The sequence below is a fragment of the Balaenoptera acutorostrata genome, chromosome 7 (genome assembly GCF_949987535.1).
Source record: "Balaenoptera acutorostrata chromosome 7, mBalAcu1.1, whole genome shotgun sequence".
Taxonomy (NCBI): domain Eukaryota; kingdom Metazoa; phylum Chordata; class Mammalia; order Artiodactyla; family Balaenopteridae; genus Balaenoptera; species Balaenoptera acutorostrata.
This window is the reverse complement of record NC_080070.1, coordinates 19,760,896-19,787,214: the sequence shown is the minus strand read 5'-3', so window position 1 is coordinate 19,787,214 and position 26,319 is coordinate 19,760,896. Positions and strand designations below refer to the sequence as shown.

Here is a 26,319-nt window from a genome sequence, read left to right as displayed (position 1 = left end):
GCCAAATCATTTTCATGATGAATTCCTCCAAAGGACCCCTTTTAGGATTTCAAATTATATCCCCTTTTTTTCTTGTTCTGCTTGGTTTATATGTAGACTTGGGGGCCAGAAGTATCTGTGGCATCTCATAGAATTGAGCCAGTGTTATTTAAAACAATTAAGAAGGTATTTAGTGCAAAGGATTGTGGCAGCCTGAAGATGGAAAGAGAGTGTCAATGCATGACCATGTCTTGCTTTATGAAATGGTTCTGTTCTAGCAAATGTGGACCCCCTGCCCCCTAAAAAATTCCTATTTTCCCATTAAATTATAGTGATGGAGATCTGTTCTGAAGGGGAGTATCCCTAAACGACTTTAGCCAGAAAGTATGAAAAGGTTAGCTGTTAGTCAGCCCCATGGCACTGTGAATTGGAGACTGCAGCAATACTCTGTAGCTTGACGGTACAGGGCGCATCTAAGAAATCACTTTCCTGACTACGCAGAATTCCCTTCGGGCTCTTGACAGTAGCTCTTCCAAGCCCCACATATCAACATTCACATCCCAGAGGTTTCCTCTCATTTTGACCAGACATTTCTTAACATCTAATTCTGCTGGGCAGCAACATCTTCTTGAGATACAGGTATAATCCTATGACATAGAAGAGGTTTTAACTAAAAAAAAAAAATAATAAATTTGAGGATTCCTATTTAAAAGGCTAGCTATCCCTCTGTGATATCACTTTCTAAATTCAAAAGGCATAACATTGAGTTTCCCAAGTTGAGGAGGTGGCAGTGGTCTCAGTCTTCTTGGTGTGTCAAGAAGGAGTATTTTATTTTATTATTTTTTTTAAGGAGTGTTTTAATCACAGATACTGTTTAGAATTCCTGATGTATAGTGATAATACAAAGCAGACCAACTTTTAATTGGTTTATTATTATAATTGCTTATACTTAATTGGTAGATACATTTATTTATCTCTTTATTATTCTCTACAAGCATTGCATTGCCTCAGAGCCTACACGTAGGACAGACCACACTAAAGCACTGCAGAACAAAATTCTGCGTGAAGTTACGGGCTCAGGAGAATCACAGCAAAATAACCTACAGAGATTTTTCACATAAACTGTCTTGCTTTAAATGTAAAATCCACGTGTGTGTTTCTTTCCCTTCGAGTGAAAAGCTTTTTACTTCGCTTTCAAATAGTAGCACATACACGCGAATCTGTGGTCTTGAAGCAACACTGGGTGAGTGTAGCTGAAGCAAGAGACACTGCCTTCTCCTGTCCTTTTTCTATATTTATCCAAATCAAGGGAAAACTCATTCTGAAGACAGAAGGAGCCATTGACCCTGAAATTACGCCCTAAGACAAAAATAGTAGACCGCTTGTGACTAGTCAGACTAACTTTAGAATTCTGGGGAGGACATCTTGCCAGAGTCCAACTTTGTAAGAATAAGAGAAAAAGAAGGAAGAGAGGTTTACTTATTTCCAAGTATTTAGAATTGAAGTCTAACTTCTAAGAATGGTAACCCACATGTGCCTCGGGTTGTTCTGAACCAGCATTCCTCAACTTCATTACCTAGGGTAACCTGAGTGGGACCTCTTAGTTTGTTGATGTACTACCCAGCTCTTTGCTGAATTTCATAGACCTTAAGACAGTCCTTTGGCGATGAGAACAAATCACTTACGATACCCCAGAGAAATACACAGGTGTCTTGTAGGAACTCCACAGTTAATGCATGATCTGCTTTTCCTTTGCACTTTTTTTCTGATTACATTCTCTCCAGTTACTACTTTAGAAGTATACTCCATTGTCAGTGTTGAGGTGTAGTAACATTAATGCCAATAGCCCATTTTCTTATTTTTACTTATGTAGGTTGTCAATCAACTTTTGAGCCAAAAATACACCCCTACCTGTTTTGTAGGAGGAAAAGGAGACCAAACAGATCATCATATTTACATGTGTTCTTCTCCGCTTTAAAATAACTGTACAGAAAAACAAGAGTTCTATGCACTTCAATAGTTTAAAACAACCTGGCATGTACTCTAAGCCCTGGCATGGTGACTTTAACTGTATATGGCAGTGCTAGAGCTGCAGATATACCAGGTTTTTGGTCAGCAGAAAGTCTCCCCATTTGTAACTACTTGGGCACTGTCTAAATACTCTGAAATCATTGTAAGATTAGCTGGTCCAACCATCAGAAATAAGTTTTCCTTGGTCATTTAAATTTTCTGAGCAGTAGAAGAGAGAAATCCTGTGTTGGTTTATGCAAGATGGCACTAATCTGTCTTCTCTTTCCTCCCCACTGCCCTGTGCTGATCCCTCAGGCCTAGGACACCTGATCTCCTGCATCCTTATTAACGGCGCCCAGTACTTCAGGCGCATCAGTGAGTCTGGCATCAAGAAGATGTGTAGGAACATTTTTGTCCTTCAGCAGAATTTGACCAACATCACCATGTCTCGGGAGGCAGACCTGGACTTTGCAAGGTAGGAGGAAATATTGGGCTCAGTTCCTGTACCAAAGCCAAGGCCTCATTGTCTATCAAGTCATTTTTAAAAATGGGTTCTTAGTACTTAAAAACTTAATTTAAAAAAAAATGAAACAGAAGTGATGGATATTAATTAAACTTACTGTGACGATCATTTCACAATATATGCATATATTGAATTATTATGTTGTACATCTGAAACTAATACGTCAATTATACCTCAATTTCAAAAAAGGAAAAAAATTGAACAAATAGATGTACTTTGGTTATAGAGAAGGTAATTCTCTAAAATTCTATTGGATGTTTAACAACTCTTAAACAGGTAATTTTTCCTGTTGTCTAACCTAAGTTCTTTTACTACAGAACTTTAGTAACTTTATTTTCTAATTGTAAAAGTAATATATGCTCATTGCATAAAATATGTAACATAAAATACAAAGAAGAATGTATAAACATTAGTCATAAACTTTTAATCTAGAGACTATGATATTTGATATACTTTCTCCTGGTTTTTGTACATGTGCTGTGTGTCTAGGTGAGTTTTCTCATGGGCATGCACATCATTTCTCTTTACAAAATCGTTAATGGGTTTTTTGCTCATTTAATTGTGTTTTCCTATATCAATAATAATCTGTGAAAACATGGTTTTTCCCATATCCATTAATATCCCTTGAAAGTATTATTTTTAACACCTGAACAAATGTTCCACGGAGTAAGTAAACAATAATTTATTTATCTAAGTATATGCAGATTTGTAGACATTTGGATCTTTTACATTTTCTCTCATCCTAAATAACGTGTTGAATGTATTTTTACATGAATCTGTTTCCTCATCTCTTCTATCTTTCCCAGTTGAAACCCATCCCCCCTTCTTTTTTTCATTGGGGGGAAAATGGTTACTCATCACTATTCGCACTGTTCCTTTATGTAATTGAAGGTTCTTTTTTAAATAGCATTTTCACTTTCTCTTTTCTAGGGTTGCTGATCTCAGTTTTTAGTGTTTCCTTATAATACACTTTTTCAAATACAAGAGTTAATTTTATTCTCTCTTCGTATGGTATCAACACTAGCCATACCTTTCTTAAATCAGTGGACCTTTGGAGCTTTAATGAAAACTTAAGTTTTGAACAGGATGGATAATGATTATGGTGTTGGTGCTTTATTGACAATTATACCTAGATGAATTATTCCATGAACTCCTTTATGGCTAGGAAGTCTTTTGTTTTTAATAGTCCAGAATGCGCCTACCTAATATTTAGTATTTCTGTGTTTTTTCACTTGATTTTTTGATTCTTGAAGAAGTTCAAGAAAATTTGAAATAATTCTTGAGACACTTAAGGGGATGATGAAATGTTATATTACTTTGACAATTATTAAGACATCTATGCTAGGATCTTTGTTTTGAAATCGTATAACCATGTATCTTCACTTTTAACCTGTCTTCTCCAATCTATCACTCCATTTGTTCCACTGCTACCCTGTTGTTCTGCTTTTCTGTCCTCCTTCCCTGTCTTTTTCTATTTGTGTGTGTGTTCATTAAATTCCCTATTTTAGGCTAAATTTGTTGGAAAGCGTGCCTTGCTCAGATTAGGGAAACCAGGTGTGACTGAATGCTGCATTTATTTGGTCTCTCTGATGGGGAATGATCTCATTATTGAATTAGTCTATTCATAATAACATTGACAAGGGGAAGATAAAAACATGGAGGCCTGAGGGATACAGAAAAGCATTACTAATTCTCTGAGGAATATAATTCCTAAATTCAATCATCCTTTTTTTAAATGTTTTTTTTTTTTTTTTTTAGCTGAAATAAGTAAATTAACACAGCTTTTGGCAGACAGTATGGGGCCCAAACACATAGTAAAAACAGTAGCATCTGAATAATGAAATGTTGACTGGGCAGTATTGAGGTTGGCATCGATGGGCCGTATACTGGCAAAGCAATTCTTCAGCAAAGCCATGCCTTTCACAGTTGGATTTGGGAGTGGTATCCAAGGAAGTGGGTATAAGCTGAAATGTGGCCTCTTGGGAGAGGTACTGCTATTACTACTCTTAATGGATTATGAGAGGAGATAGGCTAGCTTAAGTATATAGCATTGGATGATTCTGTCCTGATCCTAGCTCAAAAGACACATCTTTACTAGACTTGTAAGCTCCAGGAAGCCCAGATTTTTTCTGTTTCCTCGGTGCATGGACCAGAGTAAGTGCTCATTTTGTGTATTGGATGAATGACTAGGTATCAAATCAAGGCTTCTTTTTGTGGTAAAGAACTTGGATAATGACAAAGTTTAGTTTATCTTAATGCCCTGAACGTTTTAACCAGCTGATGTGGGTCAGTTTTCTTATTGGCTTATGAGAAACAGAGCATCTCCCTTGCAATTCTTTCTTTGTAGAGAGAAAGTGTTACAAAAAGGAATACTACATCCCTACTATTCATAGTCTTCTTTCTCCTTCATTTTCTCTCGCTCTCATACATACACATATGCATAAACACACTTCATAGCCTTATTTTTTTCTGTTCTTGTTTTTGGTAGGGACAGGTATTATGAAATGGGCTCCATCAATTCTACTGAATGTGAAGCTATGTAAAATAAATATAACAGTGATACCAAAATAGCCAGAAATAATAGACTGTAGCAGCAATGTGTCTCAGCATTCCTTAAGCAATGTCTAATCAAGCATAGACAGCATCTGTATTTCCAGCAAATCTCTATAGGAATGTTATCTTCTAACACAGTAATTAATCACTAGTTGCCATGTGTCAGAAAACTTATTTAACAAGAAGTTGCAAGGCTCTTGTAGTTTTTTACTTTCATAGCCTTCCTGGCCAGTGGAAAAATAGAACACTCCTTCCATAATAAAGAAATGAGAGATCTGGACTGATTCCATTTATGCTGACTCTTTTACTCAGCGGTATTGTTGAGTAGTGGTAAACCACTACTCAGTGGTATTGTTGAGTTGTCTCTTTTTTCATACACACCTTTGCTCCAGCTAATCTCTAATAGGGATAAATCTTGGGTAAACAAAGGATCAAGATAACCTATAACATGACCAGAATTGCAGAGAGACCCTGTCCCCTATGGTAATTTTCTCTGCTATAACCCTTTTGACCCCAAAAAGAGGCTTTGTCCTGGAAAATCACTACAGACTAACTAGAAAGTAGAAGGCCTCTAGGAGTGTGCTCTTTAGTTGCATTAATCAGAGATCATCTTACCCTGAGCTGTCCTGTGCTTCGAAGCAACCGAGGAGTCCAGGAGTAACGGGAGAAGTCTGAATGGGCACTGAAGTCCCCAGGGTGTATCTGGCAATCTCTATAGTTCAAGTGAAGCCATTATTGAACAAAAAAATAAATCCCAGAGTTTTCTTCCTAGTACTTCCATCTCTTCCCCCATTCTCCCTTTTGTATCTGTCTCTCTCATTACAGTTGCCTCTCTTTTCTCCTTTCTCTCTCCTGTTGCCTCTATTATCTCTCCTTGATTTTGTGGTCCTTTTGGTTTTCTTTAGACTGGTATCTCTCATTCTTTAATCTGACACAGATAAGGAAATGAAAGCTAAGGTTCGGGAAGTGGTAAGGTTCTAACATCAGAAAGCTTCCTCATCCTTTTATTCATTCATTCAACAAACATGTATTGAGCGTGCATTCTCTCTAGGTCCTGCCCTTGTGGAATTTACATTACTGTGGGCAAGACAGACAAACAAATAAGTAAAATACAAAGTATGTCAGATGATGATAATACATGCTATGGTGAAAAATTAGACATAAGAAGGAGAATAGAGTGTGCCAGGGTATAATGAAGGTAACCTGCGATTTTCAAGTGTTCATGGAAGTCCTTAATGAGATGGTAGCATTTGAGGAAAGACCTAAAGGAAGAGTAGGAACAAGCCATGTAGATATCTAGATGAGCTTACGAGGAAGGGAGCTCTAGGAGCAAAGAACTAGAGGGAGGCATATATTAAGCATTTAAAGAACAGTAGAAAGGCCAGTATGGCTGAAGTGAATGAACAAGGAAAGAGTAAGAGATGAAGTCAGAGGTTTAATCTAAGAAGCTGAGATCTTGAAGACCATTATAATAACATTGACCTTTACTCTGAGTGAGGTAGGAAGCTGTTAGAGGGGTGGGGACAGAAGAATGCCATAATATGACATATCATAAAAGAATCGCTCTGGCTGCTATGTTGAAAATAGACGATTTTCCATTTTTCCTGAGGAGGGGAGGTTACAGACAAGGGCAAAAACAGAAGGATCTGTTAGAAAACTATTGCAATAATCTGGGTGAAAGATATTGGTGATTCAGACCAAGATGGTAGGAGTGGAGAGGATGAGAAATCGTCAGATTAGGATATATTTTAAAAGTAAAGATGACAGGATTTGCTGAGGGATTGAAGTGAGCAGATGCCCCCAAGGTTTTTGTTCTGAGCAGTTCAAAGGATGGAATTTTCATTTATTGAAATTGAGCCAGACCATGGGAAAGGCAGGTTGAGTTGAGGGGTGGGCTAAGGGGGCAAATACAAAGGGGTTATCAAGAGTTTGGATTTAGAAATACAAAGTTTGAGATACCTATTAAACACCTAAATAGAGGTAAAGAAGACAGAGCTGGATATACAAATCTAGAGCTCAGGAAAGAGGTGTAGGCTGGAAATAGGAGTTTGGGATTTGTTAGCATATAGATGGGATTTTAAAGCCATGAGACAGAGTGAGAGGTGAGATCTCAATGAGAACACAAGTAGAGGGAAAAGAAGGCTGACCAAGAATTGGTCCTTGGGTCCTCCACTGTGTAGATGTTGGAATACTGGAGAAGAACCAGCAAAGGAACCTGAATAGGAGCAGCCAGTGAAGCAGGAAAATAACCAGGAGAGGTTTGTGTCCCAGAAGTGAAGAAAATGTTTTAAGAGGAGAGTATCTTCATCTGTGTCAAATGCTGCTGGTAGGTTAAATTAGCTCAGGATAGAAAATCAGCCCCTAGTGGACTTGATAAGAGACCTGCATTCCTTTTTTTTTTTTTTCCTGGATGTTAATTAGATTTATTGTGGTGATCATTTCACAGTATATACAACTATTGACTCGTGTTGTACACCTGAAACTAATATAATGTTATATGTCAATTATAACCCCAATAAAAAATCACTCTCTCTGTATATATAGATATAGATACATGTGTATATACGTAATATAGTTTTATGTGCACACATCCATTTAGTTCTGTTTCTCTGGAGAATGCTGAAGAATACAGTCCGTCACATTTTGTATTTTTAGATTCCTCATGAGAGAAGTTTGGCCATTCCTCAATATTCCATTGTTTTCCATGTTCCAGTGTTTCCTGCACTGGTTTTCCATGTAAATTTCAGAATATCTTGGTTGGAAAAAAAAAGATATTACTGTGTGTGTGTGTGTGTGTGTGTGTGTGTAAACATAAGCAGTTCATATACAGAGAATTTTTCCAATGTAAAGGATCTTCATTATATTTAAACTCACACTCTTTTATGTACATCTAGAATACTCCCACCTGTTAGCTGTTTTCCTTCACTTTTGGTCAGTAATCCTTTTCTTGGCTAGTTTGCTGACGTTTTCCATCTAAGATATGCCACAAGATTGATGGCCTCAAACCTTCAACTTCAGCTTTCCTCCTTTTGCAAGTTAGGATTGGGTTTGGGTCAACTCTGGGTCAAAAATATATTAGGTTAGTCTTTTCAGATTGTGTTTGGATCCGTATATCAAGAACATACTAAAATTGAGATGGCTTCCTTGGCTGCCCTCTCAAACCATTCGACCTTTTAAGATTCTTTTTCCAGTTTTGGTTTCCTCTTTGCACTCTGCCTATACAGTTTCTGTTGAAAGTGCTACAGGAAATCATTTCTTAAAACCTCAAAGCCCTACACTTATTTCAGTTTTTAAAATTTCTTTTTTATTCCAGAAGACAAAGTGCTCCAAACAATTCTGGGGCACTTAGGTAGTAGTATGTTAACAAGAACACTGTGCTGGGAGTCAAACCACTCTTAAGGTGCTAGAGTCCTAGCTTGGAGCTGTGTTACTTTAGGTAAATCACTGAACTTCTCTGATGAAAATTGCACTGCCTACCTTAATGGAACTCAGGAACAGATGATATTGGATTTGGAAAATTAATTTGTAAGCTGTCAGTGAATATCAAAGTGTATTAAATTTTTCTTCATTTCCTAAATAAATGGTACTTGATTTGTAGTCCCCTATCTACCACTTCCCATTTTCACATTAAATCAAAATTATAATCTCTTATATCCTTGGTGTTGGATAGTGAATAGGCATATTGAAACCTCTAAGCATATTTGGAGACCTGCATTCCTTTATCTGCCCTATACAACTTACCTAGTGTAGGAACAAGCTTCAAATGTATTTGGGAAAAGCTGCTCACTCCTCAATTCCATGGTAAGGTCTGAAGCATGCAGGGCAAAACAAAAATGCAATTAGAGTGATTCTAGTGTGAGGTATAAAAGACCAAATTGGCAGCCTCTCTTTTCTCATTGAATGGTTACTAAGAAAGCCCTGCTCTTCCCAGCACAGGTACTCATCATCTATTTCCCATGATGTAGCAGAGTTGTGATCACTCTTAGAGGGATACTAACCAAGTGATTTTGTTTTTAATGATGGGCACTCTCTGCTCCTAGGTGCCCCACCCCTCTCTAGCCCCAGTCCCTCTTCCAGCAGCTCCAGGTTAGCTTTGAAGCTGTTCTATATATGCTGACTTAACCAGTGAAGCTCTATATCTCCCATGTATAGTGCCCATACTGTGAAGCAGGAACATCTCCACAGAAGACACCAGAAAAATCTCACTGGCAGAGAAGGAACCATTTGGTACCTGGGGACCAAAAGAGAAAAAAAATCTTACCTGAACTGCCGCCTCTGAACATAGGTTTATATGGAGAAGTACAATACACCAATATTTGTTTAACTCAATGAGAGATTGAATCAAGAAAGTGAAAGACAGCCAATAGAGTGGGAGGAAATATTTGGATATATCTGATAAGGGACTCATATCCAGAATATATAAAGAACTCTTACAACTCAATAATACAAAAACAAATAATCTAATTAAAGACTAGATAAAGATATCTCAGTAGCAATGAGCATACCTAGTAACCCGAATCTGGTTTCTAAGTATTATTCTTCAAAATAAGGAAGCAGGGATCTTGGGGGAAATGGCTGATTGTAGGACTGCAGCAGGAAATATACAAGATGAGCCTGGAGCATCTTGTAGTACCAGAAAGTAAGGAAGTACTAAAAACACGAAACACGCACACACATAACACATTGTGTCAAAGAGGTACAGGAACCAACAGAAAGAGCTCCCAATGGCAAAGTTGGTACAATTTGAGTAAGAAAATAAAGTAGTACTGAATTATAACCCAAAGTATAAAATAAATATCCTTAAGTCCGTACGATATAAATGATTGAATACATTGGTAAACGAGGAAGAGACAAATCTGTGCAGAAGCATTCCAAATAGATTATGTAGCTACTGTACTCTAAAGGTAGAGGAGGGACTTCCCTGGTGGCACGGTGGTTAAGAATCACCTGCCAGTGCAGGGGACACGGGTTCGAGCCCTGGTCTGGGAAGATCCCACATGCCGTGGAGCAACTAAGCCCGTGCGCCACAACTACTGAGCCTGCGCCCTAGAGCCTGCAAGCCACAACTACTGGGCCACATGCCACAACTACTGAGCCCGCGTGCCACAACTACTGAAGTCCGCGCACCTAGAGCCCATGCTCTGCAACAAGAGAAGCCACCACAATGAGAAGCCCACACACCTCAACAAAGAGTAGCCCCCACTCGCTGCAACTAGAGAAACCCCACTCGCAGCAACGAAGACCCAATGCAGCCTAAATAAATAAATAAACTTATAAAGAATAAAGGTAGGGGAGCCTAACATTCTACTTCTTAAGGTAGGTTTCACATAGTGACTTCCTTCCAGAGAGTACATATGGAATGGGGGAGAGTAACTTTATAGTGGAGAAATCTGACACATAGTATTTCAGCCAGGCAATCAAGGTCAGCATCAACATGCATAAATCATGCATATAATAAAGAGAAAAAATACCAAATAAATTCGAATACATGAACATCCTACAAAATACGTGTCCAGGGGTTTCCCTGGTGGCGCAGTGGTTGAGAGTCTGCCTGCCAATGCAGGGGACACGGGTTCGAGCCCTGGTCTGGGAAGATCCCACATGCCGTGGAGCAACTAGGCCCGTGAGCCACAACTGCTGAGCCTGCGCGTCTGGAGCCTGTGCTCCGCAGCAAGAGAGGCCGCGATAATGAGAGGCCTGCGCACCGCGATGAAGAGTGGCCCCCGCTCGCCACAACTAGAGAAAGCCCTCGCACAGAAACGAAGACCCAACACAGCCACATATAAATAAATTAAAAAAAAAAAAAAAATACGTGTCCAGTACTCCTCAAAACTGTCAAGGTTATCAAAAACAAGGAAAATCTGACTAACTATTGTAGCCAAGAGGAACCTAAGAAGACATGACAACTACATGTAATGTGGTATCCTGGATAGGATTCTGAAACAGAGAAAGGATGTTAGGTAAAAACTAAGAAAATGTGAATAAACTATGGACTTTAGTTAATAATAATGTATCAATATTGGTTCATCAGTTGTGATAAATGTATCATGCTAATGTAATATGTTAATAGGGAATCTGGGTATAAGATATATGGGAAATCTCTGTTCTACTCAATTTTTCTGTAAATCTAAAACTATTGGGGAAAAATAAAATTATTAATAAAAATAATAGGCAAAGGATTTGAATAGACATTTCTCCAAAGAAGATATATAGATGGCTAATATACACATGAAAAGATGCTCAACATTATTTGTTCCTAGGGAAATGCAAATCAAAATCAAACTAAGTTACCACATTACACCCACTAGGATTGCTATAATCAAAAAGACAGACAATAGCAAGTGTTAGAGAGGATGTGGAGAAACTGGAACATTCATACATTGCTGATAGGAATATAAAATGGTGCAGCTGCTTCGGAAAACAATTCATCAGTTCCTCAAAAAGTTAAACATAGAGTTACCACATGACCCAGCAATTCTACTCCTAGACATATACCCAAGAGAAATGAAAACTTACATCTCCACAAAAATTTGTACACAAATTTTCATGGCAGCATCATTCATAAAAGCCAAAGAGTGGAAACAAGCTAGGTAACCATCAACTGATAAATAAAATGTGATAAATCCATACATACAATTGGTATTATTCAGCTAAAAACTAAAGTACTGATATATGATACAACATGGATGAACCCTGAAAACTTTATGTTAAGTGAAAGAAGCCAGTTACAAAAGACCATATATTGTTTAACTCCATTCATATGAAATGCCCAAAATAGCCAAAGTTATAGAGATAGAAAGGAGAGTGAGTAGTGGTTACTTAGAGTAGGTGGGTTGGAAGGAAATGGGGACATGGGTACAAGGTTTCCTTTTTGGGGTGATGAAAATGTTCTAAGATAGATTGTGCTGACAGTTGCACAACCTTGTAAATATACTAAAAGACATTTAATTGTACACCTTAAATGAGTGAATTGTATGGCATGTGAATTACATCTCAATAAAGCTGGGTTTTTTTTCTAGAAAAGAAAAACTAATATAATGTTATATGTCAATTATACCTCAGTTTTTTTTGAAGTTTGAGCTTTAAAGCTTTGAAAGTCCTAAATGTTAAGTCATAGGAAATAAGTAGCCCAAGTTTTTTACTCACATTAATGGGGAACTTTATAAAGGAAATATCTAACTCTTTTTTGAGTTTCCCTAACCCATCTGGAGAGAGAGGAGGTCGAGGCAGAATTAATTTTTGGAGGAGGTGATACTTAATACTAATCTTAAATGAAATTATCCAGGGTAGGGAGAGAGCCGTTTGGAACAGAAAGGGCAGTTCAGAGTGACTGGGGCAGACGCTCAAGGAAGGGAGTGATAAAATATGAGACCTGAGGAGAAATCAGAACTAGCTCAGGATAAGCCCCACCCTATCAGAGGCTTTCTCTCTACAGTTTCAAACCATGCCTTCTCCCACCGGCACTCCCTATATTCCTTACCCTGATTTATGTTTCAGCACGTATCACCGTCTGACATATTTTATATTTACTTGTTTATTCGTTCCTTGTCTGTCTGTGAGCTCCAGAAGGCAAGGACTCTTGTTCACTTCTGTAGCCCCAGGGCTAAGAACAATACCTGGCATGTAGTAGGCATTCAATAAATATTTGTGGAGTGATAACTTTATTCTGTTGGTGACCTAAAGGGCTTGAAGCAGAAGAGTGAGATGGTCAGATTTATATTCTAAGAAAATTTTTTCAGTAGCTGTATAGGAAATGGACTTGAGGGCAATAAAACTGGAGGCCTTGCTGACCAATTGGAAGGTGATTGTAAAGAGAGAGGTGTGTAGGGCCTGAACCAGGTCAGTCCTGGTGGGGATGGAGGAGACAGATTTGAGACGTATGAACGAGCTAAAATGTGCAGGATTTAAAGAGTGATTGAATGGTGAAGATAAAGAAAAATGAGTCAGGGCTGACCCTTCACTCTCTGACATGGCTATCTAGCTGGGTCCCAGTACCATCACATAAGATACGCATACAGGAAGAGGGAGGAATAGGCTTTGTGGAAGGAAGATCATCAGTGGACGTGACAAGTGTAAGATGCCTGTGAGATTTCCGAGTGGAGGTGGCTCATATGCAACAGTATGTGTAAGCTAGAAGCTTGGAGGAGAGTGGAGGACGGGGGGGGGGGCCAGTTTGGGGAATCATCAGCATGGGGTTGTTGTTTAAAACTATTAGAGGAGATGGCGAACCATCTCCTGCGAAACACCAGCATGTAAAGGGCATGAGAAGGGAGAGGAACCCCTGAAGAGGATAGGGAAGGAATGGTCCCACAGTACAAGAGCCAGAAAAGGACAGCGTGTGAAAGTGCTGCCTGCACTGCAATAGTACTTCACCCACAAATTGATACAGCATCTTTCCTCTCAGTAAATGAAAGCATCTTCTCCTTTTAATTTCTCCAACTCCTCTTTGAGGTAAACTGTTCAGGTGCTTTCCTCAAAGTGACAGAGCAAGTGACAAAGCCAGCTTAAATATATCAGTTTTGGACCCCTGCTTTATCCTTGACCTTGTACTTTCTCTAAGGCCAGGAATGACCTCTGGCGTAGCTGAGAATATTGAATTCCTTCCAAGGGGGCTGCTTAGGTACACTTACTTCCTACAAACCTGTTGTACCAGGAACAGTATTTTGGTTTTCTGCAGGAAAAGTTATGGGTTTTCCTATTTGGAGTGACCAGGGCATTGTTTGATGGATAGGGATTAGCGATGACATGCTGCCATCTGCTGGAAGCACCCACAGACATCTAGACAGACCTGTGGTCCCCTAACTCCCTGTCACTTTGATGAGTCAGGAGGGGGGTAAGCTTCAGGGGTGACTCGGCTGAAAATATGAAACACCCCCGCATTTCGTACAAGTTTCTTTGCTTGCCTTGCTTGAAGAACAACCTTGTTTCTAAAAAAAAATTTTTTTTTCACACCATTTTCACATTTCCCCCCAACTTTATTGTGCCATTAGTCTTAACTGCCTTTCTGATTCGGGGGTAACCTATACCTTTTCCACGCTTTACCTGCAATACTCCAGATTTTTGACTCAAGATCATTAACCATGTGGATTTGTGATGGATTTTGTAGGAGAGATTAGTCTGCTACCAAAATTCTTTTAATGATGATGCCACTAAAAATTCTGTTATACCTCTTGAATTTAATGATGATGCAAAACTAGCCCTGACTTTCCCAAGTACCCAAGTAAATTGGGAAGTATAATGGCCTAAATAGCTTTAAGGAAGTATGCCAGTTAATAAAATTGAGTAACAAAACAAAAATTTGTATGGCATGATCTCTGAGGAAATTTTCGTAAGTATCTTTATGAGTAGATTTAAATAGCATTACATCCCCCTAATTAAACTTTTATTTGACTTTGTTTCTGACCATACCTATTTCTAACCATACCACTTTCTACTGATCTCCTTTTTCTATGTTTATTGCACTTATAGTAGGTTCCATACATTCTAACAATTTATTGATAATCAATTGCTTAATTAGGGCTCTCTGAAGGCAAGTGAATATGCCTAGTGGTTTTCATATCCCCCGAGAGCACCATAAAGCAATGAGTACTCAGAAGGCTCTGGAAAAGTAATACCTGTCAGTACTGGTGTTTGATTTCTCATAAACCTATCTGATGTGTGAGGCCTTGATTAGGTAAGATTTCTTTTGATTACGCTCAATTAATGTCACCATACCTTGTACATATGTAATGTCAATGTATAATTTAGGGTTCCTCGAGATTATTGACAGCCAGTGGTCGTGAATTGGAATGATTCAGAGATTAACATAGATGACAGGTGTTATTATTTCCAATAAAGATCCCAAGGAACAGAAATCAGAAGTGACTTGTCCAAAATCTCTCATCAAATTGTGCTATTTATATCCCCTGCACTACCTCTGTAGTCGTCATAGTGCGGAAATTAAATTAATTCACCCAGTGAGGCCATTTTCTGCCAGGAAAAGATTGCATTGTTCTAGAAAGGCATTAAGCTTATTCTGTGACTAAAGCCCGTGAATGACCATTTATTGACTCTATTAGGATTCTTACTGAAAAACTTGAGGCTGAAAGCTGACCTGTCTTGTTTTATAAATTAAGATAGAGTGTTTAATTTTGATGCTTAAAAGTAGGAAACAGGCACAATTGCTATAGTGGTAAAAGCAGAGCTACAACCCCTTACAAACCATATCAAGGCCAGACTTCCTTCTGCGCTCCCTTTCTTGTTCCATCTTTTACAAAAAGCCTTTCTCTCCATTCCCACCCCCTGCTTTGCCTAACACCATTTGCCAGTCTAAGAGAATAAGACCACAGTGCTGAAAGGAGGCCAGGTGGCCACAGTGAGCTCAGTGGTCAGCACCCAGCCAGGCACTTTTGCTCTCTCAGCCCCCCTAACAGCCAGGTCCATATCGATTTCTCGCTTTATAACCTCTTTCCTCTCCCACCTCGATTTTCTGTACTCTGTAATTAATACCTCATTATATCAATATGGTTCTTCATTTGTACCCATCATTTAACTTTTTTTTTAAAATTTATTTATTTATGGCTGTGTTGGGTCTTCGTTTCTGTGCGAGGGCTTTCTCTAGTTGCAGCAAGTGGGGGCCACTCTTCATCACGGTGCGCGGGCCTCTCACTATCGCGGCCTCTGTTGTTGCTGAGCACAGGCTCCAGACGCGCAGGCTCAGTAATTGTGGCTCACGGGCCCAGCTTCTCCGCGGCATGTGGGATCTTCCCAGACCAGGGCTCGAACCCGTGACCCCTGCATTGGCAGGCAGATTCTCAACCACTGCGCCACCAGGGAAGCCCCAGTTAATATTTTATTGCTCTAATTTTTATTAATGTGTTCTTCCTCCCCACTTCATTATAAAGTTCCTGTGGCTAGTTGCCATGATTTATTTTGCTTGCTTTTGGTTTCTGAATTTTGTTTTCATTTTCCTTTACTTCTTCATAATAGTCAGCAATCTAAAGTGTTCAAAAATGTAATTTGAGTTTTCAAGTATGTTTGATGAATATGAATTTCCATGCACGTATCAGAGAGCATCCATAACTAATTACAGATAGGTTACCAAGAAATAAACATGTACCTAGCCTTGTAAACCTTTGACTCCAGACTACTTTCACTAAAGCAAAGACAGCTTCTAGAAATCAAGTACCTTTAGTGTAAATCACCTAGAGGCCTAAATTAGTTAGTTTCTCCCAGTGAGGATACCATTTTAATGAAAGGGTAATTATTGTTACTATTATATAATTGAACTCAGTAAATGACACGAGCCATAGGAAATGCTTTACCTACATTAGTTCACTGAATCCTCCCTGAAACTATATATGTAGCTATTATTACCCCATTTTCTAGTTGAAAAAAACTAAAGCTTGAAGAGGCTAAGTAAATTCCCAGTTTACAGAATAATAAGATTCAGGGTTCAAACTTAGGTCAGTCCAACCCCAAAGTCTCTGAATGTTCTTAACCATGTGAAATCAGGGCTGTCATTTGGTAAATACTGGGTTTCTGTTTTGCTTCATTTAATTAAAATATGATTTTATTTTTCAATTAGGCTCTCATCTTTCAAACATTTTCTTTTCCTTTATTTTTTCTGGTTGTGTGTCTCCACTGAGCTCTGGTCTTGGCAGTTGTAATTAGCTTTAATTAGCAGTGTCACTGGAGGACTCTGCAGATCCCTCTTACGCTGGAATGTGTTGGGGCTGGTTTTGCTCAGTCATTAGGTCCTTGGTGCTGCTTGTTGGTTGCCTGCCCACTTTCCAAACAACCGTCCTGGAGTAATAGCACTGGAGGCCCAAGACCATGCTCTTGGAACCATACCGCAAATTAGAAGCAGTACATGATTCATATCGCTGGTAAACTGTATCAGAAATCCCAAGTACATACGCCTGTACTCTTAAAACACCAAGCCGATTAACCAAGTGGCTCTCAAAAGCTAGAGGGTATAAGAATTTCCTAGAGAACTTGCTTTAGGTGGAATTCTTTGATTCCATTCCTAAAAATTCCAACTTAGAAGGTTGAAGGTGGGGCCCGGGCATCTGTAGTTTGTTTAACAAGCGCCCAGGGGATCCTGATGCAGGTAGTTTGGGGCACTCTTGGAGAAATACTGGCCTAACCTCACGTTCTTTGAGACTCTACAATATCCAGGCCATTTTTCTTTCAGCCTCTTATTCTCCTTCAGTCCCCATGACTCTTTTTTCTTCTCCTGCTGCAGGCAGTGAAAGTAAAAATTACCTGAAAGCACGTTTATGGCTTAGGTTAAATCATCACTTAAAACCCCTACGGAGTCACCATGATTATTTTGAGGCAGAGTCACGTTGTGTTCTTGGAAGTTTTGGGCTGAACAAAATAGTATTTTTTTATCTAATGGGTGGCTAGTAAACAAATTCAACCCATGATTTTTGCATAAACTTGTGCACGTGTCACTTGAGCTCTCTTGGCTGAAGTTTCCTCGTCTATAAAATAAGGGTTTGACTAGAAGATCAACTCCAGGGTATCTTGCAGATAAGACTTGCCCGGAGTTGCACTATGTGCAGCCAGAGATGGGGTTCAGGGGTCTAGAACTCCACCTCGACCCCTGGCTCTCAAAAGAGACCATCAGAGGAAAGGCTTTTAAAAGGAGGGTAGTTAACTTCCATCTAATTCCGTAAAGATACTGTAAAGATTTCTGAGTGTAAAGCAGGCACTTTAATGTTTGTTGACAGGATGGACAAACTAATGCATGTGTATGTGAATGAATAAATGAATGAATGAAGAAAGAAGCATTGTAGGCCTCTTTCGTTTCACAGTCAAGATCATGGTTGTAGCATTTGCTCACCACACGTACTGGGGATTTAGACAGAGAAGCTGGCTACTGTTTTTTGCATGACCTATAAAGGTCATATAAGGCTCTGAACAGTAACTCAAAAAATAAACATGTAGGTACTCAAAAATATAAATGTCACATCTGCTGTAGCTCTTCATCTCCTTTGCTGTGCTGTGGTTTTCCAATTGATGGAAAGGTTTTATTCAGATCAGCCATTTCACTTTTTCCTGGAGGCACTCTTAATCTTTGTGTTCTAACCTTTAAGGATGTAGGCTTCAGTTGCTGCTGTAATGATTTCCATTGCCTGGCATCCACATGTTTAAATTTCTCCAAAGAATTGCACACCTTCTATTTTTCTCAATTGGAGATGGGAGTCAAATGAGGAAAAAAACAAGGGGGGGGGGGGTAGGGAAGGCCAGCTCTTGACTGACGTCTCTCTCTTGATACCTGGGTCAAGGGAAGGAGCGGATCAATGGCCTCAACTTTGCAGCCAGCATTAATACCACATCTCATGCTCCTTTTGGCAATCTGTTTCACAGAGACGCTGATTAAACATTTTGGGGTACAGGGGACAGAGGAAGGAGGGAGAGGTTGGGGATTTTTAGCGGCTAGAGCATTTTATTGACAACATTAAAGGCTTCATGATATATTCGACCAGAAATTAATTACAGCCCAGTTCCCCATTTCTCCCTTAGGTGACAGTCTTCTGTTGATGTGTGCCGCTGTGAAAGTAATAATAGGTTTCAAATGTTTGTGAAAAACATAAAGTAATTACTTGCTGTGATAAATCAGTCGTTTGAAGTTTCAGCTTCTCTCCGCTGCATGTATGTGGCGGTGGGTCTGTTTCTGTTGTTAACTTTAATTATATAGCATCGAAGAATTTTTATTTTTCAGTTTTCAGAAATTTTGCTTTTTTTTTCCTTTCTTGGTTTCCTAGTTCTCCAGGGATGAAAGTATTGAAGTGATAATGGCACATAACTAACATTTGAACAAGGGAAGCATATGTCTGCCAGGGAGCTGATTGCCTTCGTTAAATTTTGTAGCTATTGGCTATCAGCTATTTGCCAGTTCCTCTAATGAGCCTTAAATATTTACTTTTTGTTGTGTGCAGAGGAAAAGAATGTCCTCTCAGGCATTTTGAGGCTCCTCACCAATGGCATATGTTTAAATTTGGGCCCTGAAGCCAAAGAGTCTCTAATAGCTCTTTTTCCTTTAACTTAGAAAAAAAATGCAGTTTTCCAATTAAACCTGCAGCTCCTTTCATGAGATCCCTTTCTTCTCACAGGACCTGTGCAGATCTGTTTGGATAATATCCACCCCTGTGTTAGCTCACCTGTAGAATGAAAGACAAATTTCCTTTTGTCAACTATCTTAAAAGGCTTCCTCACCCAGGCAGATACTGGCCGGCGTGACTTAATGATCTCACACAGGTATCCTGCTGTTGGCGCTAAGGCTGGCTTACCCCTAAAAATATGAACTATACATTAGACATGTTCACAGTTCTTTTTAACTTAAATAATTAATATTAATATTAAGTTTTTCTATTCTGTCTAATCTGTCTTGTCCATTCCTGCCTGATCAGTGAGCCATTATAAACCCTAACTTCAAAGGTTTGCTTAATCTCCTATATCAGACTGTCCTTTTCTTAGAACAATAAGTTTGTTTTTCCCTTTCCCATATTAATCTCTTTCTTTGAAATATTATTTATATTTAGAACCAGATAGAAGAGCAGTTAAGAATTGGTTATTGATAATTCTTCTGTATGAAAAATCATACCGCCTGGGACCTCTGTGATTTTTCAGTGCAATGATGTTTGCCCCTGAGAATGGAAAATCCTGTCCCTCATCAAAGAAGACTACTGCATTTAGTTATAGTTTTAGCATTACGTATATTTTACTGTATTCTGCCGTTTAAAAATTGATGATTCAATATGATGTCTCAGTATAGGCCAGAACATCTGATTAACTGTAACGCCTATTTTCTTTTCATGACGCATCGTGAAGTTTTTATAGCTCTGTAATTCGGTCACAGCATCTCATTTTTCCACATATAAGTAAAACTAGGTAATAACAACAAATTGCTTAAAATAAATATTTTTTATTATTTTATTCGTTATTATTACTAATAACAACTATTGTATTGAGTACATACTTTGTGTAAGGCACTCTGCTTATGTGATTTATACACATTATCTTATTTAATCCTTGTAATAACTTAGTGTGCTTAGCTATTAGTTTTCGTTTTACAAATGGGAAAATTGAGTCTCTGAAAGATTAAATAACCCAAGGTGTACACAACTAGTAAATGACAGAACCATGATTCAAAGCCAGGTCTGTCTGCGTTTTAGCTGTTGTGCTATACAGCTCATGACCATGTAATGCATTATTATTTCAAGAAGATATACCACAGCCTCAGTGATCTTGTAGACTCTGTTAGAACAATGATGACGGGGTGTTCCTAGCTGAAACGGCTTTTGAAGGAGGGGTAACAATTTTTTATCTTCCCTGAGGGAAAATTAAAGGAGAGATTGTTGTGTAGGCCTGTAGGGATAAACAAAAGAAAACCAGAAAGATTATGAGAATGGATTTTAGCACAGCACCTAAGGCCTGTCTAGGAATGATCATAGTCATTGTTGGGCCCAGCAAGGCCAGGATGGGGGATGGGACCTCCAAGAGACCTGGCCCAGCAGCAGCATTAGAGGGTGTCCAGGTCAGGGAGGAAGGCTAGACCAGACAGCACGGAAGAGAGGGCTTACTGCCAAGTGCAAACCTCAATTCCCAAAGTATCAGTAAAACATCTACATGTGATGGTAATACAATGACTGATGAAATTGTCTTAAAATAGCTTTTAAGAAGCTGTTGTTTTTTTCCAAATGAATTTAATGTATTCAGAAAGGAGGGGGAAGCAAGAAGTTATGTCTTTTGTTCTATCAATAGAAAACTGAGTCATTTTTAAAGGAAAATAAAATAGTGATATATGATTGATATTTGTCAATCTAGGACCACCTAGCTTCTACAAAGCTAGGACCACCTAGCTTCTACATCTCTTTCTGTGTTTAGGGAATTCCCCAGAATGTGGCCTTGGAGGGAGGCAGAGCCCATCTTCCATTATAAAAACCCAGAGTCCAGGCTTGGTCACTCGGTGGGGACCCAGCCTTGGCTGGGCCGATCAGATGCACCTACTCGAAACTCTAATCAGGGAGCGCGGGACTCTGAGTGCAGGGGTCATATAGAGTCTTGTGACATGGTATCAGCAGCAGTGGCAACTTTCAGTCACCTGGGGTAGCAGCAGCAGTAGTGGCCATGGCACGGTCAACATCCAGTTCTGCTGGCAGCAGAGTTAAGACGTGGTGTTCTATGCTTAGCAGCAGCAATGGTGGTATCTTCAAGAAACTGTCCTTGAAGAGTGATCCTGGAGTGATTTTGGCCTCGAACCCAACTGTGCCTAGCTTTGTTTACTCCTGCTCACTTTCCAAGTCTGATTCTTCAGTCTTCCTGAATCATCTATGACTTACCCAGAATCCTTTCGATAATTCCGTCTCTGCAACTTAGAATCTTGATTGTTCCATACATACATAGTAAAAAATTTAGCTTTTAATCCTGTCAATCCTCAGTAAAGCTTGGAGTCTTACATTATTACTTGTCACTATTGAAGTTTTGATATAAAAAATTACATCTTATCTCTTTATCTTGATCAATTATAGAGAATACTTAAATTCTAATCAAGAATTTTACTTTTTTAAAGAGAAGACAAAATTGGCTGGATTGCATGCCCTGAAGCTTGGCTCCCTGTAGCTGAGAAAACTTAATTACTGGATCTATACATTTGTTTCCATTATCCTTTGCTATATAATAAATTATCCCAAGACTTAGTAGCAAGAACCACCACCATTATATTGGTCTCTTGATTTAGAAGATTGACTAGGGCTCAGCTGTACAGTTCTTCTGCTGGACCATCTTGGGGTGTTTTGCATGGCTGTAATCTGATGGCACATGGGGCTGGAACATCCAAGATAGTTTGCCTCATATGTCCGGTGGGGATAGCTGGAAGGCTGGGCTCAGCTGGGATGCTCAGGTGGCTGGATCCCTCCCCCCACCCCATGTAGTCTCAGAGATTCCTCCCTTTCATATAGCTTTTCCATGTGGTTTCTCCATCAGGGTAGTCATACTTCTTACACAGTAAGAAGGCTCCCAAAAGCATGAAAGTAGAAGCTTCCAGGCCTTTTTAAGGCCTAGACCCAGGACTGGTGCAGTATCTCGTCTACCACATTCTATTATTTAAAGCAAGTCACTGGCCTAGCCCAGACTTAGTATAGGAGGAGACTACACAAAGACATGTATAAGGTAAGGCATGGTTCATTAGGGATTATCTTTGAAATTTAGCTACCACTGTATCTAAACTTCAGGCCCTAGGTTAGATGTTCAGTGCTTGGTACAGTAAATATCTCATGTATTTGTCAGGATTCTTTCAGTGGTAAGGAGCAGAAACCAAATCCAAACTAGCTTAAGCCAAAAAAGAGAATGTTTTGAATCATGAAACTGGGATATTCAAGGGGTGATTGGTTTTAGACTTGATTTTGTCCAAGGATTCAAACCATATCAGCAGGACTCAACCTTTTTTTTTTCTGTCAAACTCTTGCTGCTGTTTGCATCTGCTAGGCTTTTATTGCATAGCCTAACTCCCCATGTGGCAAAATAGTAGCCCCAAAGCTACATCATACTCATAGCTGGAAATCTTAGGGAAAGAGATGCCCTCTCTCCTCTAAAATCCATATGGCAAATCTCCTGGAGGGACTCTGATGGGCCCTATCCATCTCTGAGCCAATTGCTGTGGCCCAGGAGAATGGAGCGTTCTGATTGGACAGTCCAATCACGCATCCACACCTATTGCGAAGGGTTGATCAGTCCAACCTGGACCTCATAGAATGGGTCCCAGAGAAGAGGAAAGTTTCTGTTACCAAAAGAAGTGGGACGGATGCTGGATAAACAAAAAGAGATAACTACTACATCTAATAGCAGTTTGCTGAATGAATGAAATTTAATAAGTGAGTGGCATGGCCAATAAAGTATGGAGTTTATCATATGCCAAAGAAGATAGACAATTAAAAAATTATTTTATGGAAAGGCATTTTTTTTGGAAAGAGTTAGATAGAGGTGCTGCTGGGACATTATTCAGAGTGGATTGGAATAATTAGAGAAAAATGTAAAAGAAGCAGTTTTTGAGCTGTACTTTGAAAGAGGTGAGATATAGAACGAATGGGAGGATATTATAGACAGCTGAAGGGTTACTTTCTCAAGAACCAAAAGCTATTAAAAAGAAGGTTACAAAGTATAATTCTGGGACGCTACTGCTCTCCTTCAACTATACCTTTAAGAAAATTGAGAGTTTGGTTACCATAGTGTGTTGTACTGTATAGTTTCAGATTTAGTTGGTTCTAAGGAAGATTTTTTTTTTTAACCCTGAATGTAGCATGTGGGTGTTTTAAGTGTTTAAGGGGTTCATACAAAAATAAAACTTCCAAGGTGATTGCTATCAAAAGAAAAGAAAATCTTTTAAAATATATATTCATTTGTTGTCCTCTGTCACTTGGATTAATAATAAATGCTGAAATTACCAGAAATAACAGTAATCTGTATTTCTGCATTTATAGTCCTCCTGTGAAGTTGAAAGTTTCCGTGAATGTGAATTAATTTAGCTCCTGTCTCATGTGCAAAGGAAGGAAAGAAAGTGAGCCCAGCTCCCTCTCTCCCCGTCTAGGTCTCAAAGACAGTGAAAGATAACCAAGAGTCTGAGGAGACAGTAGCAAAACCTGAACTGTCTAAACTGACTACAGTTTCGATAAGATTGGTGAAAAGAGAAAGCAGTAGAGGGTAGGGGGAAGTTTAGAATTTGGTAAGTTAGCGGAGAGAGGTAAATTAGGAGTTTGGGATTAGCATATACATACTACTATATATAAAATAGGTAGCCAACAAGGACCTACTATATAGCACAGGGAACTGTACTCAATATCTTGTAGTAACCTATAATGGAAAAGAATCTGAAAAAGAATACATATATATGTGTGTGTATATATATATAGATGTATAACTGAATCACTTCGCTGCACACTTGAAAGTAATATAGCATTGTAAATTAACTATATTTCAATAAAAAAACAGAAATAGAATTTGGTAAGAAGAGTTCTGATGAGTTCTCAGACTTCTTAGATCATATTGTCTTCCCAGAAACCTTTCTACAAAGGCTTCGCTAGGTAGGACTTCAAAATGGTATCACCTGGAACAGAAGCAAGAAAAACTACAATCCTGCAGCCTGTGGACCAAAAACCACAGTTACAGAAAGACAGAGAAGATGAAAAGGCAGAGGACTATGTACCAGATGAAGGAACAAGAAAAAACCCCAGAAAAACAACTAAATGAAGTGGAGATAGGCAACCTTCCAGAAAAAGAATTCAGAATAATGATAGTGAAGATGATCCAGGACCTCGGAATAAAAATGGAGGCAAAGATTGAGAAGATGCAAGAAATGATTAACAAAGACCTAGAAGAATTAAAGAACAAACAAACAGAGATGACCAATACAATAACTGAAATGAAAACTACACTAGAAGGAATCAATAGCAGAATAACTGAGGCAGAAGAACGGATAAGTGACCTGGAAGACAGAATGGTGGAATTCACTGCTGCGGAACAGACTAAAGAAAAAAGAATGAAAAGAAATGAAGACAGCCTAAGAGACCTCTGGGACAACATTAAACGCAACAACATTCGCATTATAGGGGTCCCAGAAGGAGAAGAGAGAGAGAAAGGACCAGAGAAAATATTTGAAGAGATTATAGTCGAAAACTTCCCTAACATGGGAAAGGAAATAGCCACCCAAGTCCAGGAAGCGCAGAGAGTCCCATACAGAATAAACCCAAGGAGAAACACGCCGAGACACATAGTAATCAAAGTGGCAAAAATTAAAGACAAAGAAAAATTACTGAAAGCAGCAAGGGAAAAACGACAAATAACATACAAGGGAACTCCCATAAGGTTAACAGCTGATTTCTCAGCAGAAACTCTGCAAGCCAGAAGGGAGTGGCATGATATACTTAAAGTGATGAAAGGGAAGAACCTACAACCAAGATTACTCTACCCGGCAAGGATCTCATTTAGATTTGATGGAGAAATCAAAAGCTTTACAGACAAGCAAAAGCTACGAGAATTCAGCACCACCAAACCAGCTCTACAACAAATGCTAAAGGAACTTCTCTAAGTGGGAAACACAAGAGAAGAAAAGGACCTACAAAAACAAACCCAAAACAATTAAGAAAATGGTCATAGGAACATACATATCGATAATTACCTTAAACATGAATGGATTAAATGCCCCAACCAAAAGACATAGACTGGCTGAATGGATACAAAAACAAGACCCATATATATGCTGTCTACAAGAGACCCACTTCAGACCTAGGGACACATACAGACTGAAAGTGAGGGGATGGAAAAAGATATTCCATGCAAATGGAAATCAAAAGAAAGCTGGAGTAGCTATACTCATATCAGATAAAATAGACTTTAAAATAAAGCATGTTACAAGAGACAAGGAAGGACACTACATAATGATCCAGGGATCAATCCAAGAAGAAGATATAACAATTATAAATATATATGCACCCAACATAGGAGCACCTCAATACATAAGGCAACTGCTAACAGCTATAAAAGAGGAAATCGACAGTAACACAATAATAGTGGGGGACTTTAACACCTCACTTACACCAATGGACAGATCATCCAAAATGAAAATAAATAAGGAAACAGAAGCTTTAAATGACACAATAGACCAGATAGATTTAATTGATATATATAGGACATTCCATCCAAAAACGGCAGATTACACGTTCTTCTCAAGTGCGCACGGAACATTCTCCAGGATAGATCACATCTTGGGTCACAAATCAAGCCTCAGTAAATTTAAGAAAATTGAAATCATATCAAGCATCTTTTCTGACCACAACGCTATGAGATTAGAAATGAATTACAGGGGAAAAAACGTAAAAAAGACAAACACATGGAGGCTAAACAATACGTTACTAAATAACCAAGAGATCACTGAAGAAATCAAACAGGAAATAAAAAAATACCTAGAGACAAATGACAATGAAAACACGACGACCCAAAACCTATGGGATGCAGCAAAAGCGGTTCTAAGAGGGAAGTTTATAGCTATACAAGCCTACCTAAAGAAACAAGAAAAATCTCAAGTAAACAATCTAACCTTACACCTAAAGAAACTAGAGAAAGAAGAACAAACAAAACCCAAAGTTAGCAGAAGGAAAGAAATCATAAAGATCAGAGCAGAAATAAATGAAATAGAAACAAAGAAAACAATAGCAAAGATCAATAAAACTAAAAGTTGGTTCTTTGAGAAGATAAACAAAATTGATAAGCCA

At 38.8% G+C, this 26,319-nt stretch overlaps 1 protein-coding gene across 1 annotated transcript in view; it reads left to right on the top strand.

Annotated features, from left to right (window-relative positions):
• Positions 1-26,319, top strand: part of EXOC4 (exocyst complex component 4) — an 824,798-nt gene that overhangs the window by 758,620 nt on the left and 39,859 nt on the right. Inside the window, exon 17 of the mRNA XM_007177140.2 lies at positions 2,305-2,464. Coding sequence (XP_007177202.2) covers positions 2,305-2,464 — 160 coding nt within the window. The remainder of the gene's footprint in view (positions 1-2,304; positions 2,465-26,319) is intronic.